We start from the raw sequence: 15,043 nt of genomic DNA on the forward strand, positions 1-15,043 counted from the left end.
TTCTCTCCTAGGAGTGCAGGGCTAAAACTGTTTCCACTGAGATGAGCTGAATTTCCATTTGGTTTCAGAGACCGAGCCATTCTGCTGTTCTGCTTGTGGGCATGCTGGAGTAAGGCCATTAAAAGACCATTTTCAAGGGCGGTTTTATTATATGTGAGCACATATCAGATTTGAAAACATACTCGGCAGCAGCAACAGCTCCCTACTGCAAAAGATAAAACATAAAGTCTTAAACCCAAATGGACACTCGGAATCCTTTATGTATCTCTGAATGACTCATCCCTTCATTGCTTCATTAATGGATATCCCTACGGACCATGGATCTCTTTCAGTTTCCCTTATATTGGGTTTGTTCTGCCAATTGCCTGGTATTGTCAACTGATTGGAGTGGAAATGATAAATGTTGTTACTGAGCTGCCAAGTCTCCTCACTTGGTGGCTGGTGGGTAATGCTGGTGATTGTTACTCAAAGTGTAATTGCTCAGGGCTCTGCCCACAATCTCAACAAAGCAGGCTGGTGTTCCTCCTCTGAGACATCCAATACCTGCCTCTGGTGGAGGATGACTTGGGAAATGAATCCAAACCAGCAGGCGTATCAGAGAGCGCTCGGGCTGGGTGCTGCTGGTTTCTTATAAAAGCAGGAAAAGTAATTAGTAGGGTACATGCTAAGCAGTAACAACCAGCTTGGTTTTGGCATGATGGTAAAAATATCAAGCTTGATTTGTAACAACATTCAGGCTTTGGCTATAGGCTGCTGTTTTCACCCTCCTTAGTAATTGCAGCACCAAGCAGATGACCGGCTGCAGGGGACAATCCAACATCCAGTGACACTGTATGGATTGACTGAATGTCTTCACGAGGCTGTAAGAAATGGAAAAGGGGCTGGGGGAAGGACATAAACCAGCTGTTGTGTGCTGCCTATTTCTACAGTCATTGTGCCAGAATAGAGCACGGATTGGTACCTAGCGTGATGATACCCCAAGTATCATCTGATTGAATTACGGAGGCTTTTTATGTATTAATAGCAGACTCGGGTTATTTTGGATTTGTTGAGTGGGGTATTTTGCTGAGGTAGAGGAGGAAGAGGTGCAGCCATATGAAGTTATGATAACCAGTCGAAAAAGTCATGGTCAAAGAGATTAAGGTCTTCTGTGCCCTGTTTAATGTGACTGTGGCAACAGCAAACCATGAGTGCTCACAGCTGCTCTTTAGTTTATTCTTTGCTTCAGTCCTGGTTGCTTGCTTGTCTCCTCCTCTTCTTATCCTTTTCTTAACATGCAGTTCTGCTCTCTCGCCTGCCTTTTCCTAAATCCTCATCAGTATTCTCCAACCTCTTGCACTGTGCTCCTGTGTCTTGGGTTTTATTTTATTTCACCTTGTGTCTGGGTGCCTGCAAGCTCTAAAGGTTTGTGAGCATATCTTGCTTTCTTGGCTCCTGTTCTGCAAACCAACCAAGTAATGTAGATATCTCTCCTTGCAGCATGGCGTTTTAAAATGCAGTTGAATTAGGAATCGTTTCTTCTTTTGATGTAGGGAAATCCAAAGAATTAATAAATCACAATGGCACTACTTGGTGCCTAAGGAGCGCTTTCCATCTTCCAAGTGCTCTGCGCACAGCATTTCATTATTGATACTGTTAATTATATTAGGACTTGTAAGGAAAAAGCTTCTTAAATTGTCATTGATAAAAGTACACCCTTAACAGGATAGGAATTGGGCTTAAATTGTAGCAGATAATTTGTCCCCTGAGGTACAGTGCCTTGGGGAAGATGTTACAGCAGTTCTTTAAGTGTCTACCAGAAAGTCTTGTATGTTTAGAACAGTAATACCTGGGAGCTTTAAAGTGTCCTTCTAAGTGTTTGGTTGCCTTAGTGATAGTCACATTTGAAATGGAAAAAACAAAAAGAATAATTAAAATACTGATAGTCTGCGTTCTCCAGGTCACAAGAGCTCTAAATATGTACCAATAAATCTTTTTATGCTTTCCGGTACCAGCAGCTGTCAGCTACGCACTTCCATGTAGACAGGGGACACGTTAAAATGGGTTTGAGATGCGATACTAAAGGCATCAGCATCCAGGAATATCACCACAAGTAATTACCGCAATAAATTCCCCTTTCTTTCATGGATTTCCATCATGTGTATGAAGTACAGGGGCTGCTTTTCCCTCCCATTTCAAAGGAGTTAAATGGCCTTGCACTTTCAGTGGCTCATAGCCGGAGTGTTGCCTTTTGCTCAATTTACTGTGTGTAACATTCAGACGTTTGGTAGCATTACAGAGAATAAACCCTCCGCTTTTGTGTAGAGAAATCAGTAAACTTAATTATCGCCAGACTTTTCCAATTTGAGTTTAGGTATGTTGCTCCATAGCCAGGAATCTTAACCTTAATGTTGATCTTTCAAAAGAGCTGAACACTGAGACCCGTGAGCTGTGTAGAAGACTCTCATACCCAAAAAGCCAGGCAGTAGTTTTCTGGCTATTAACTGGATTATGAATTCTTAAAACCTCTGTGGGGATGTGTCAGTTTTGATCTGATATCTGGCAAATGGAAATCAGTGATGCATGCAGATGTTCCAAGTGTATTATTATCACGTGGGTTTAGAAAAAGCTGGTTTGAGCTTAAGCTGTAGTAGAAAATAAGGGAGGGAGAAGAGCAAAGAGAAGGTTTTCTTATCAGAAACTTGAGCATTTAAGTCTCAAAATGTGAGTAAGAGTGGCTCTGTGCTGACCTCTTGGCATGCGAGTCCTTTGGCCATTATTCCACCATGGAAATAGTTTTTATTTTAATGAAGAAGAGAGGCCATAGGGGAAGGTTTAGGAGAGAGCCAAGTGATGAGGCACTTCATCTGCTCCCTGTGCTCAGTCTTACCCCATGGCTGGCTTCTGAGACAGCAGCCTCACCCTGCACTGAGCTCCCAGTTTTGAAATCCAGGCTGCTTTTCACCACTGGCATTGTTCTCACACTGATTCTCTCCTTTGCCACCCACTGCTTTGAGGTTTTCTTCCAGGTAGAAACAAGCAAGCAAAGGATGTATCAAATAGATATATCAAATATATCAGTAGATACATAAAATGGTTCCATCAAGCAGATTAAACATCATTCTTTATGGTGGAAAGATGTTTGGAGATCCAGGTATTATCATGGTTTTAGGAGTCTTTGGGTGGATCTGATAAAGCTCTGTTAAAGAGGGCAGAATGCATTAACTCCTTAACTAAAGCTTGGCATACATGTAACTTAACCTGAATTTATTCTGTAACCCTACTGTAAATCTGCTGGCAGAGATGAGGTCAGGGTTTCCTTTCTAGAGCCACAGCCATGTGTGTGTGAGAGGAGAACCAGCTGTATTACCAGAGCAGAAATTACTTCTCTTGGTCTTGCTGATATCTTACCTGAGGGGCTGTACACTTACTGCCATCTCTTACTGTTCCTGGGGTTAGTGTTGCCATCGTCATTACACTATCAGAGAATTCTTCACCTGAATTTGTGGTGCTGCCAGAGCATTTGTTCCTTGTGTGTGAACTCTGCCACAAGAGAAGAGCACAGTTTGATAGGAATGAAATGCTTCTGTAAAGCAACGAAGAGGCACAAGGAATTGTCAGCAGCATTTTTGGTTATCCCACTGCTTGCGGGTTTGCCTCTTGATCCAGCATTGTAGGGTAAGCTGTTTGGTTTAGACAAAGAGCCCTCTTTCCCAGAGGAAGCAACCGGCCTTTTCTCCTTGACAGTCAGCCCTGCATGCAGGATGGGTGGAAGAAGAGAGAGCCCCTACCAGAGCCCTCTTTCAGTTATGCACGTGAGGTGAAGCCTTGTAAGATCACCTCTCCCCACACCTCGCGCATGCTGGCTTGTAGAACTTCTTGACTGGCTTGTAGAACTTCTTGACTGGCTTGTAGATCACATGAACTTCTCACAAGACCGCAGCACCCAATAGCTTCTGTGTAAGTTCCTGAGCAAATGGCCAGATTTTTCAAGGTATTTTTTCTCTCATTAAGCAGTCTAATGGGCTTTTTAGGCACATTTCAGTGCTTTATCATTATGCTTAACAGTTTTAGTAGTTAGCCCTAAATATGGTTGTAGTAGTCAACTGTTAATCATCTTCTCATATCTTAATTTGCCTAAGTCGTACTTTACGCTCTGAGTAAATTGACTTAATGGAGTAAATCACTGCATCATGTAAATGAGTAGCAAAGTCTGGTCTCTTTTCAAATCCATTAGAAATGAGGCTTAATGGCTTGGATAGCAGCTGTCTGTACTGCACAGGGAAATTTCCTGTGTGGCATAAATTTAGCCTGATGTACGCACAGGGGTTGTCTAATGGGAAGGAGTTTTTTCAGACAAGAAACTGATCTTCCTTGTCCCATTTTCTTTTGGTAGATTTAACTAAGGGCTTTTAAAATCAGCTAATTAAACATGAACGTGGCAATTGAATCATTCAGAATACCTCAGTACATAGTTACTGGTTGCTTTTTTAAACTGCCAGAGAAAGGATGTTTGGCATGGGTGAAGTGACACTGTGGAAGAACTGAGTGCAAGCAAGACATTTTCGTAGGAAGAGGGGTGACAGGCAGACTTGGCTGCTTCTCTGGGATGCTGCTGATGCTGTTTGGTATCAGGATGGCTGGAAGTCAGTGTTCAGGAGTAAAGAGAAAGAAGGCTTTGTTTTCCAAGCATCCTACCAAAAGTGATGAGTCCCAAGTGGCTGCTCAGACCTTGGAGAAACTGGTGGAAAGGAAGGAGAAGTCTGGCGAGTGTCAGGGTCTGAGCTGCCTTATGAATGCAGGGTGGTTGCGTGGGATCATGACCTCAGCATGGACGGAATGGAAAGGGGTCAAGCTGGAGTGGCGAAAACTCTTTAGCCAATTAGCTGTGGGTGTTGCAGCTGGGTACACTGATGGAGTGGTGGTGACAGCTATTCCCAAATCTGTTGGACTGTCTGCTTGATCACAGTCCTCTTCACGATGTGTTAGAGTAAATGTGGCCAGGTAGAGCCTGTTCGTACCTGGCCATACACTCAGCATTTTTGACTAAATCAGTTTAACTGCGTCTTAGGCTCTTTAGACCTTTGCTTCCATTTTACAGCCTAATGTAATAAGCACAGTTTACATCATGGTTTTGACACTAGAACCTTTTCTTCCTCAAAAGTTTCAGTGTTACGTTCAATAGCTCATTTGGGTTCAATCATGTCAAGATTTACCTGTGTTCCCCATCAGCTCATGGGACGCTGAGTGGTACCACAGTTACCCGGGAGCAGGTTAGCCTCAAAGCTACCTCAGCTGCCTCCACACAAGCTGTGCTCATAGGGATAGCTGAAGTTTGGACAGTCCAAACTGGATTCTAAAGTTTCCCAGAGATGCTCTAAACACCTTGAAGTTGTTGGAGGTTGTGTCCTAATGATTATCTTGCCTTTGGAGTGCCCCATCCCTGGAAGTGTTCACTGCCAGGCTGGATGGGGCTTGGAGCAACGTGGTCTAGTGGAACGTGTCCCTGCCTGTGGCAGGGGTTTGGAACTAGATGAACTTTAAGGTTCCTTCCAACCAAACCAGTCTAGGATTCTAAAATTTGCCATGCATGGCCTTGTCTTTCAACTGTGTGTTTGAACTCACTGAATGAACAGCACCAAAGTTGTGCCCGAGGAGCATGTGGGAAGGAGGGAAAGGTGGCCTGTTGCAGACTTTACTCTTCCATCTGTCTATATTGAGCTATTTGAGCTATTTGTTGTTGTGTAAAATAGCACTTGCCTTGTGCTGTATGGGTCTCATTTAAAACTTCTGTTTATTTACAGAACAACACCATTTGGAAGCCAGATTCTTGCCAAGACTGCCGTTGCCACAGCAATATTGTCACCTGTGAACCTACCCTCTGCAAACACCCCCAGTGTGACTTTCAGAAGGTAAGGGGCTGCAGCTGTTCAAATGCCAGCTGACCCGACGTCCTGGTGGTGGGAGAAATGTCAGGTCACTCTGGAGTTCCCAGCCTTCCCCTGCTTGAAACCCCTGGAATAGTTGGACATCAAAATGTGTGTTTGGGCCCACTGTGGTACCTGTAAAGGTGTGGTGGGAGTAGTTGGGGTAGTTGGTCTTACAGTCCCTGTGGAAGCAAAGCTCCTCTTGGGACACAAAAAGAGGATTCAGCATGAGGTGTTTTCCTGGAGAAGGTGGCAGAGGTGAGCTGATTGCTTATCTTCATACACTGCAGTGACAGCTGCCATGTCAACCTTCTGGGCTCAGCTGCCTCCCTGCAGCTCCCTTTGAGTTCACAGCAGGATTTGGGGGAAGCAAGAGGGAACAGTGAAATCCCAGTTCGCTTCCTAGGGTGTGTGTGACTGCTCAGGGTCAGGCACAGTCCCTGTACCCTTTCACATCTCACCGATGCAAGCTTGTGTGCAAGAAACACATGGGCAAAACCCAGTGTGTGAACCTTTGTCCCCTTTACCATGCTGCAGCCGGAGGCTTGGTGTTGGAACAGCTTGCAGGCTGCTTGTGCTGCAAGGACGGTGTGGGCCCCAAAAGAAGTCCCTGAATGGGCTTGGACCTCCCAGCATGAGCCCAGCTTCCAGTCACGCTACATTTGAAGACAGAGCTGAGTCTTCCTCAAACATGCAGGTGGACGCTTTCCACCCTGATGAACAATGACAGAGCTGAACTTGTTTGTCTTTCAGTTTCTTCTGTCTTGTGATGGCCATTGAGCTTTTGTTGTCTGCTGTTTTATCTTTTTCTGTCTGAGCCTTCATTAATGGTTACAGCTAATTGGCCGTGGAATTGGTCTTGCATTAGCATCTGGATTACTGGGGTAGCATGCATGAATGGCAATGAAAATTAGTGTTTTAAAGAGGCTCTGCCAATACAATTATATGGCTTTATGAAGCAGGTTAAAATGTTTTCCAGTATGACAGCATTAACGAGAAAATAATTTTGATTCTTACTGGTTCTCCCCATTATTATCACTGTGTATTGATTGAAGCAAGACTGAAGTATTAGGAAGTTCTGTGCTAAAGAGGAGAGAAATAAAAAAAAGTGCTGGCACGGCACAACAGTAATGAGTGATGTTGTTCCTCTTAAATTGGATAAATGAGAAGGTGGCAACTTTAAAGCCTATAAAGGGAAATAGATTTATAGTGTGAAATGAATCCGTGTGACTCCTTGACACGGGTGATCTTCAAGGCAAAAGAGTTTTAAGTGTTCCATAAAGGTCTGGCCATTTAAATGTTCAAAAGGATCATTAACGATCTCAGAAGTAAAAAATCCAGTCATCCTTCAGGCACAACGCAAGCCCTGATGAACAAGGGCAGAAATCACCATCCCTCTCCATGGTTTATTTCTTGTTTGCTCATTATGAGATTTATGCTAATATTGCTGATCTTGTTTACAGCAAGAAAGCACAAACAAAACCAAGCAGGCTCTGCAAAAAGCATCCCCATTGGCGTCCTAAACATTTGTGTATAGAACCTACCGCTGTGCGTGCCGAATGTGTTGAGTAGGTGGAAAATCTGCAAACATTATTTCTGTTGTGTGAACCAAAACAAGCCAACAACCAAGAACAGCTTCTCCCCAGCAGGATCACGGTTGAATAGGGTTTAATGGTTTAAGCTAAATGAAATGTTTCATTTTGTTTCCCACCTCTTAGGGCTATAAATTCTCCTGTTATTTTGATGGTAAAATGTCAAATACAGGAAACTGACGTGCCACCCCTCTACAAAGTGATCTTGTGTAGCAGCCTTATATATTTCACTTCATACTTTTACTCTCTAAACAGAGCACCAGGTCCAGCAAGGCCCCATGTCTTTACCTTCATGTTGAAGTCTCTGTTCCACATGTGCTTATTGGATTCTTGTCTCTTCTTAGGGAGAAGTGCTCCAAATAGCTTCCAAAAAGTGCTGCCCTGAGTGTGCCTCCAGAGCTGAAGGCTTTTGCCAGCATGAAGGACAGATCCACAGCGTGAGTGCTCGGTCACGTTCCTCGGCAGGGGCAATCCTTTGCAGTTTTTAGCTGTTTGGTTCATGTCAGTGAAGGATGCTTAGGTGACGTGCTTATACTCTTATCACGATCAAATCATGTAATATAATAGCAGTTTGGTCATCAGGCTTTGCAGAAAGGGAATGTGTCGCTGAGCAATCTGTCCTCTTGTCTTAGAGGGAGAAAGTTTCCCGCTCATTCATTCACTTTGCTGTTTCTGTGGATGATTGAGACAACATAGTAATGTTAGTAGGGGAGCAAAGCACGGTGAACTTGACATATTAGCTATCCACAAAGAAGGCTTTTCTCTCATCAGCTATCTATGCTGGAAGAGATTGATTGCTGTTGTGCGACCTGGGTTATGTATTTTATAATCCTGAATTATTCAAGAAGCAGGCTTCAGGATGTGGTTTCACCCAGCAGTGCTGAAAGGTCAAAACAATAAGAATAAGTGTCTGCAGATGAGAAAAAAGTAAAGATTCATGGGTAGTAGTTAATGAATCACAGCAAACAGTAGGTAAATGTAGAAAAATGTCTTAACAGTGAACCCTAGTTCTGTGTCTGGTCTCTTACCGACTTTTCTGCTTGACAAGAGGCAAGTCAAGTCCAATTCTTAAGAAATATGCTAAAATGCCCAGATACATTTGACTATTTGGCCCTGATGCTCTACACTTGAGATGGATGTTGTCACCCTCTGTTTCAGCATGAGGCATGACCAGGATGAATCTGTTAGGAGCTAGACAAAGACTGGGATAGGACGGATAGCACATAGAGTCATAGAATGGTTTGGGTTGGAAAAGACCTTTAGATCATCCAGTTCCATCCCCCTGCCACGGGCAGGGACACCTTCCACTAGAGCAGGTTGCTCCAAGCCCCTGTGTCCAACCTGGCCTTGAACACTGCCAGGGATGGGGCAGCCACAGCTGCTCTGGGCACCTTGTGCCAGCGCCTCAGCACCCTCACAGGGAGGAGCTTCTTCCTTATATCTAACCTACATCTCCTTTGCTTAAGTTTGAACCCATTGCCCCCTGTCCTATCACTATAGTCCCTACATCCACCCTCTTCTGATATTTCTTTATATAATGTATATTCTCATACTTCTTTGCATTACATAATAATATTTAGGTAATATTATATTACATTACATTGTATTTCTTGTTGTTGCTGGGTTTTGCTGTATTGTACTTTTGCTGCAGTTTTTGTCTTTTGTCTGTCTGTAAACCTGTTCTTGGGACACAAGTCAGGTGAATAAGTATGCATCACCACAGGGATTAGAGACATGTTTGTACCTATGGTTATCTGTAGCACAGCAAATCCACTCTAAGGTGGTCATTAAAAAGGTTTTTTTGTTAATGCAGAGTCTTGTATTGGTGGTTGGCACAAATTTCTTCAAGGAAGACTTTTTCTCTTTTGTCAGTGAGCCACCGTAATGCTTTATGACTTGACCATCATCCTGCAAGTATCTGGCTAGCAACACTGGCCCCAAGCAGTAGCTCCACAGAAGAAAATCTGTATTCTCTATCTGGCAAGAGCTTTTTTACTCCCTGCCTAATTGAGTATTGCATGTTTTCTAAAAACTAACATCCTCTATTTGTTGGAGACTGTTGCAATGCACCGACATGTTTCTTCTTAGGGCCAGTTTTTCCTCATCCTGCCTCAGGGTAGAGAGACTTGTTTCTGCATTAATGAATAAGCAAATCTAATGAGGTTTTACTCATAGTGAAGTGTGTTAAGTGTGTGGGGCGGGCATTGTGGTGAGGTGTGTGTTGTGGCCCACGCTGACTATTTCTCTAAAGAAAACATGTTTCTAGAGTCTGCCCTGCAGAAGCTGTAATGAAGAGGGGATGTATCCATTAGTCCAGATGTTTTGCAGTGGGTTGTTGCTAGATGCCACTTTGCAACAAGAAGGAAAATGAGGCTGATCTCCAGATTTGCTGCTTTACCAGTGTTAACTTATTTTTAGCCCCAGTAGTGCAGCCAGGAATACAGGCTATAAAGTGCCAAGATTGACAGAGCCTGCAAAAGAGTAAAGTTAATACTAATGTAGGGCTTGAAGGGGAGCAGGTCTATTTACAGGTCTCATTGGCAGCTGGATTCACGCTGTGTTTTCTGTGCCTCTGGTTGTGTTGTGCACTGCAGCACGGCACGCAGTGGGGCAGCTCTGGATGTGTGCGGTGCTCCTGTGCCCACGGGAAGGTGAACTGCACTCCCCCAGCCTGCCCAGCCCTCACGTGTGGACAAGGGGAGCTGCAGTACACTGCTCAGGGATCCTGCTGTCCCAGATGTGTGGGCCGTGGAGGTGAGTATTGTCTGGCTTCATTGATCCAAGCAGTAGGTCACTGGAAATCTCCTTTCGGTCCAAAGCTTTTCTTGTCTTGTTCAGTTCTGTTGGGAGGACACTAGTGTCAAGTTTGTCCCTTAATTCTCTTTCTGTCCTGCTACCATATTTACATTTTTAACAGCTTCATCCATAGGCCAAGAGGAAGTGGTGAGCTTTAAGCAGTAAGCAGATGTGCCTAATAAGTCCTTATTTTGGAGATTAAAATCTGGAAAAAAAGATGCAGATATTTCTTGTCTACTGAGGGCCTCGGACTGCGAGTTCCAGAAATCCCTGAGCTGTTGGGTATCTTTTCTCATAGAAGCCCAGTGGGAGAAGTTCATCCAGAGCTCTTAAGTCCCACATCTAAAGCCCTTGAAAACTGGTGGAACTGTTACTGTCAATACCTGCTTTGGCAAACCGGAGTTTTGAATTCTGAGATGAACAAAATAAGTGTTTTGGTTATGGATGACAGAAAGCGATTAAAGGGCATTGGAAAAGAAAATGACCTTTTGTTTTCCCATCTCCTAGAGCCTTGCTCCTTTGATGGACACTTGTTCCAGGACGGGGAGGACTGGCGCCTCGGTCGGTGCTCCAAATGCATCTGCAGGGATGGTGTGACTCAGTGCTTCACAGCGTCCTGCCAGACTCTACTGTGTAGTAAGGTCAGGACCCATCAGCCTGCCGGGGACCTTACACATGACTGTCCTCTTTCCCTTAGCCAGGGCCATTTCTCATGCAGATGTACAAATTAGCAGGCACATCTTCTGTGTGACGAGCAGGCGATTTGGAAAAGGGAGTTTTGGTGTGTGGAAATGATGTGGAGTGACAGTTAAGCCTGTCAGTATGCATATGCTGGCTGTCTCTTCCCTGCTGTCTTCTTTCTTCACCATTTTACTCTCATCATGCCTTTGCTGGCTAATTAAGCACAATACTGTCTAAAGAAACTGCTTTTATGTTTTATACTAAAAAATAAGGTAGAGTCGATCAGGAAATGGTTTTATTTGTATGAGGGAAGTAATGAAAACACACGATTTCTGGTGGGGTTTTATCTTCACAAATTTCAGTGTTTGGTTTGCAGATGAAAAGTTTGGTTTCCAGGACTCGTTTATGTTTTTTTTAATAGGAACTCTAGAGATACAGTTGAAAGTAATCAAATGCAGATGAAATTCCCCTTCTGACTTAAAGAGTTAAGAAATATAAACCAACTTCAACTGAAAGAGCACTATTCTATATGTATGCTTGTGTTTAGAAATCCATCAAACCAGTCAGATAAGCCAGGCAAGCTCAAGCAGTGACTTACAGTTTTAGTCCAGTTGAGATCACTGGGACATTTCTGTCTCCAGGGTCTTTGCTGTGGACAAATATTGAGTTCTTGGCACTTATGCAGTGATCAAGCCAACCAAAACACCAGAAGATTACAGACAGTACTCCACGCTCTATACAAGTGACTCAATTTTTTAATTCTTATTATTAGACTGCAAATGTTTAAGGGTACAACTACGCTTTTTTGGATTTCTTTTCATTGGGCCAGATGTACCAGTTGCCTTGGACACCTTGGTGTTATCTTTTACAGCAGCATGCTGTGCCACGGAAATGCAGGCACTGGCTCCCTGGAAATCCTTCTTTCTGACCTTGACTTGATGTTTTGGGGGGTGCCGTTTCCCAGATGTTATTTAATCTATTACCACGCTCCATCGATGAATCCAGAAGCTCCCTTGAAATGCGTGCGCGCTTCTCTGTAGCACTGAGAAAGCCAAAAGCAGTAATCATAAACTTTTTTTCCTGTTGGTGCTTACCCAGCTTTTACTGCTGGGCCAGATGTTTGTGCTACTAACACACCTGTTTCTGTGCATGCTAATTGTGTTTTGCTTTGTCCTGAGATACTCAATTAGATTTACTGACTAAGTACTGTGCATTAAAACAAATTTATGCTTGCTTTAGATTCCCCCTTTCCCACTCCAAATGGACTGCTATTAGCTGCTGACTGATTGCACTAATGTTTAATCAGCTAATCGTTAGGATTTAATTTGTGGAAACAGAAACAACTGTGTTGGTGCTGTGATGTATCTGAGAATAGTCTACTGAGAGCATCCAAGTTAATGGAAAGCTAATTTTGATGGTGTTCAAGGTATTGCCTACCAAGGTGCCTGCTGGAAGGGACCTTAGCAGGATGTGCTCTCAATCATACCTAACATTTTCTTGCTTGTGCCTGTATCTCTGTTGCTTTCTTCATTCTCCACTCCCTGTCAAAAGCCAATACATAAATTCTCCTAGTATTAAACTCTCAGCTTCCATCTTTCAGATAACTGTGCCCTTCCCTGGATGTTGAGGGAGAGGAACTTCAAAAATGCTTGTTGCTCACAGGAGTGCACCTGAATGTCCCACCACGTATTCCACCAAAATCTGTGAAAGAGTTCTTTTAGGTCTGCAGAAGTCTTCCATGCTTTCTACAAAAGCTAACAAAGCAGATAATAGTGCTTGGCATTTCTACACTACCAGCCCACAAGCCAGTCTTCTGATGTGGTCATCCTGATGTGGCTGCAGGGAGGTGCTGGTGAACAATACTGTTCCAAATCGTTGGATGTACATAAAGTTGTAGCAGGGGAATCAAACACCTTTTGGATGGGTGGAGTTGAGGCATGCAGGAACTGTTATATTGATGTGAAGTGCCAGCCTATTCCAATGTGATTTAAACCAGTCATGAAAAAGTTTAAATTAGGATAATCCAGTTTTAAGCATAATTTATCACCTGCACAGACAGTTGTGCTGCATGTATTTAACTAAAACAGTGCAAATGCCTGAGTGTAAATCACACGTTCGAAGCCTCAAAATGTGGCAGTACCAGGAAACAAAATCTCTTCCATCTCATGCTTTAGTGTGCTTCTCTGCATAGCCTTATATATACTTTTTTCCCCCTCTATGTATCTGTAGACCTGAATATAAGTACTTTATCTTCTGTGTGTGTCTTTATCTGCATCTATATACCTATCTATGTATTTGGACCTCAGTTGCCATCCAAAGAAGCCCAGAAAATGAGACGAAGGAAATGTCTTTTTAGTTTTCTACACTGATCTCATGCTCTGAAGACTGCCCCAGATGTTGCAGCCAAAACGAAGCCTTGAGTGACTGTGGGTTATCTCAGAGATACCACATGCCTGGAATTCCAGGCAGTGACGCTGAGCCCTGCGTTAACTAACTGTTCATGCTCTTTACTCGTCTCTCCTGCTTTCTGTTTAGGATGAAGTTATGGTTACACCTCCTGGAAAATGCTGCCCAGAATGTGTTCCAAAGCCCTGCTCGGTGTCAGGAAGAGTGTACCAGGTAACCTTTGACAAACCACACCAAAAGGCAACTGTTCACAAGTTCTGGCACATCTCTCTTCTCCCCAATATCTGACTTTCTGCCAGCACTGATAGCTTAGTACAACTGTTGCTTTTTTTCTTCCTGGAAAGCCAGCAGAGCTGAAAGAAATTAGGACTAGATAAGAATTTGCTGGCAAGCAGAAAGGAAGTTTGCAAGGTGAAGCAGATTATGCACTTTCTTTTCACACTTTTTTGAAGGAGGAAAGCAGAAAGCACTGGTGAAGGTTAAAGTGTTTATAGCTTTCATTGTATCATCTGGAATTAATTTAATGCATTATTTCATGATTATGTTTGTGGGATACTCTGTTACTAATTATCTTTTGCTAGTAGTAGTAATTATTAGGATTTAATAGGCCTCACCAATGTCAGTAGCTTGCAGTTGATGAGAAATACACACTACAGTGTCATCTACCTCTTCCCGTTAGCTGATCATGTAGATAGAAGCATTTTTTAAGAAGAGTTTATTATCTGATACAGACATGCAGAAGGAGCCATCATATTCCATAAGGAGCATGGATTTCTGGAAAGAATTTGGCTGTGATTCTATGATTTACAAGGGGTGTTTAACACTTGCATTCATCTTCTTTTTGAACAGCATGGTGAACAGTGGAAAAAAAATGCGTGCACTGCATGTGCTTGTTACAAGGGGGAAGTCAGATGTCTGAGCAAGACCTGTGACTCCGTTAGCTGTGAGAAGGTAGTTAAAAACCATTCACATCTGATATCCTGCCTTCACATATCACTTTGCCTGTGTCAACAGGTTCAGGCAGTCCTGCTGAATGCTTGCTGATGTTTTGTAGGGGGAAAACAAGGTGCAGCGTCCTGGGAAGTGCTGTCAGGAGTGTGTGCCTTCCAGGGGAAACTGCTTGTATAATGACACGCTCAGGTACCATGGGGAGGTGTGGAATAGTACTCACTGTGACTTCTGCGTGTGTGATGAAGGGCAAGTCACTTGCCAGGAAGCAGAGTGTGCCAAAGTGGCATGTGCCAAGGTAAGAACGGCTTTCTCGTTTCAAGATGGATCCCTCAAGTCTTGCGATCTTTTTTTTCTTTCCCCTTTTTTCTCAACTGACATCTTAGGGCTTGTTTAGTGCCATTTACCTTGAAAACGCTTCTCAGGAAAGGAGAGGAAACTTTGTATTTTCTCTGCAAGTTTGACTTAGTAGTGGGCTTGTGTGTGAACCAAGCAAGTGTATATCAGTGACTAATTTGATTCCCTCCCACACTGTTGCCTGCCTGCTATAAAGGAGGATCAGACACCCAGAGGTTTCAGTGGCCACTGGCTATACCAGGAGCTGAACATGTGGAGAAACAGACAAGTCAGAGATAGTTAAAAGCTCAAGAAGTACTCCTTTTATCTTCGTTCTGTATGCTTCAGTGGGCTTCAGTAAGGTATCTGGATATGGAA

The 15,043-nt window shown here is 43.4% G+C and overlaps 1 protein-coding gene across 1 annotated transcript in view; it reads left to right on the top strand.

Annotated features, from left to right (window-relative positions):
• Positions 1–15,043, top strand: part of FRAS1 (Fraser extracellular matrix complex subunit 1) — a 159,037-nt gene that overhangs the window by 48,725 nt on the left and 95,269 nt on the right. Inside the window, 7 exon segments of the mRNA XM_030477972.1 lie at positions 5,784–5,891; positions 7,843–7,935; positions 10,093–10,252; positions 10,802–10,935; positions 13,511–13,594; positions 14,231–14,332; positions 14,436–14,627. Of these exon segments, the coding sequence (XP_030333832.1) occupies positions 5,784–5,891; positions 7,843–7,935; positions 10,093–10,252; positions 10,802–10,935; positions 13,511–13,594; positions 14,231–14,332; positions 14,436–14,627 (873 nt within the window).

The sequence above is a fragment of the Strigops habroptila genome, chromosome 3, assembly GCF_004027225.2.
Source record: "Strigops habroptila isolate Jane chromosome 3, bStrHab1.2.pri, whole genome shotgun sequence".
NCBI classification, from domain to species: Eukaryota; Metazoa; Chordata; class Aves; order Psittaciformes; family Psittacidae; genus Strigops; species Strigops habroptila.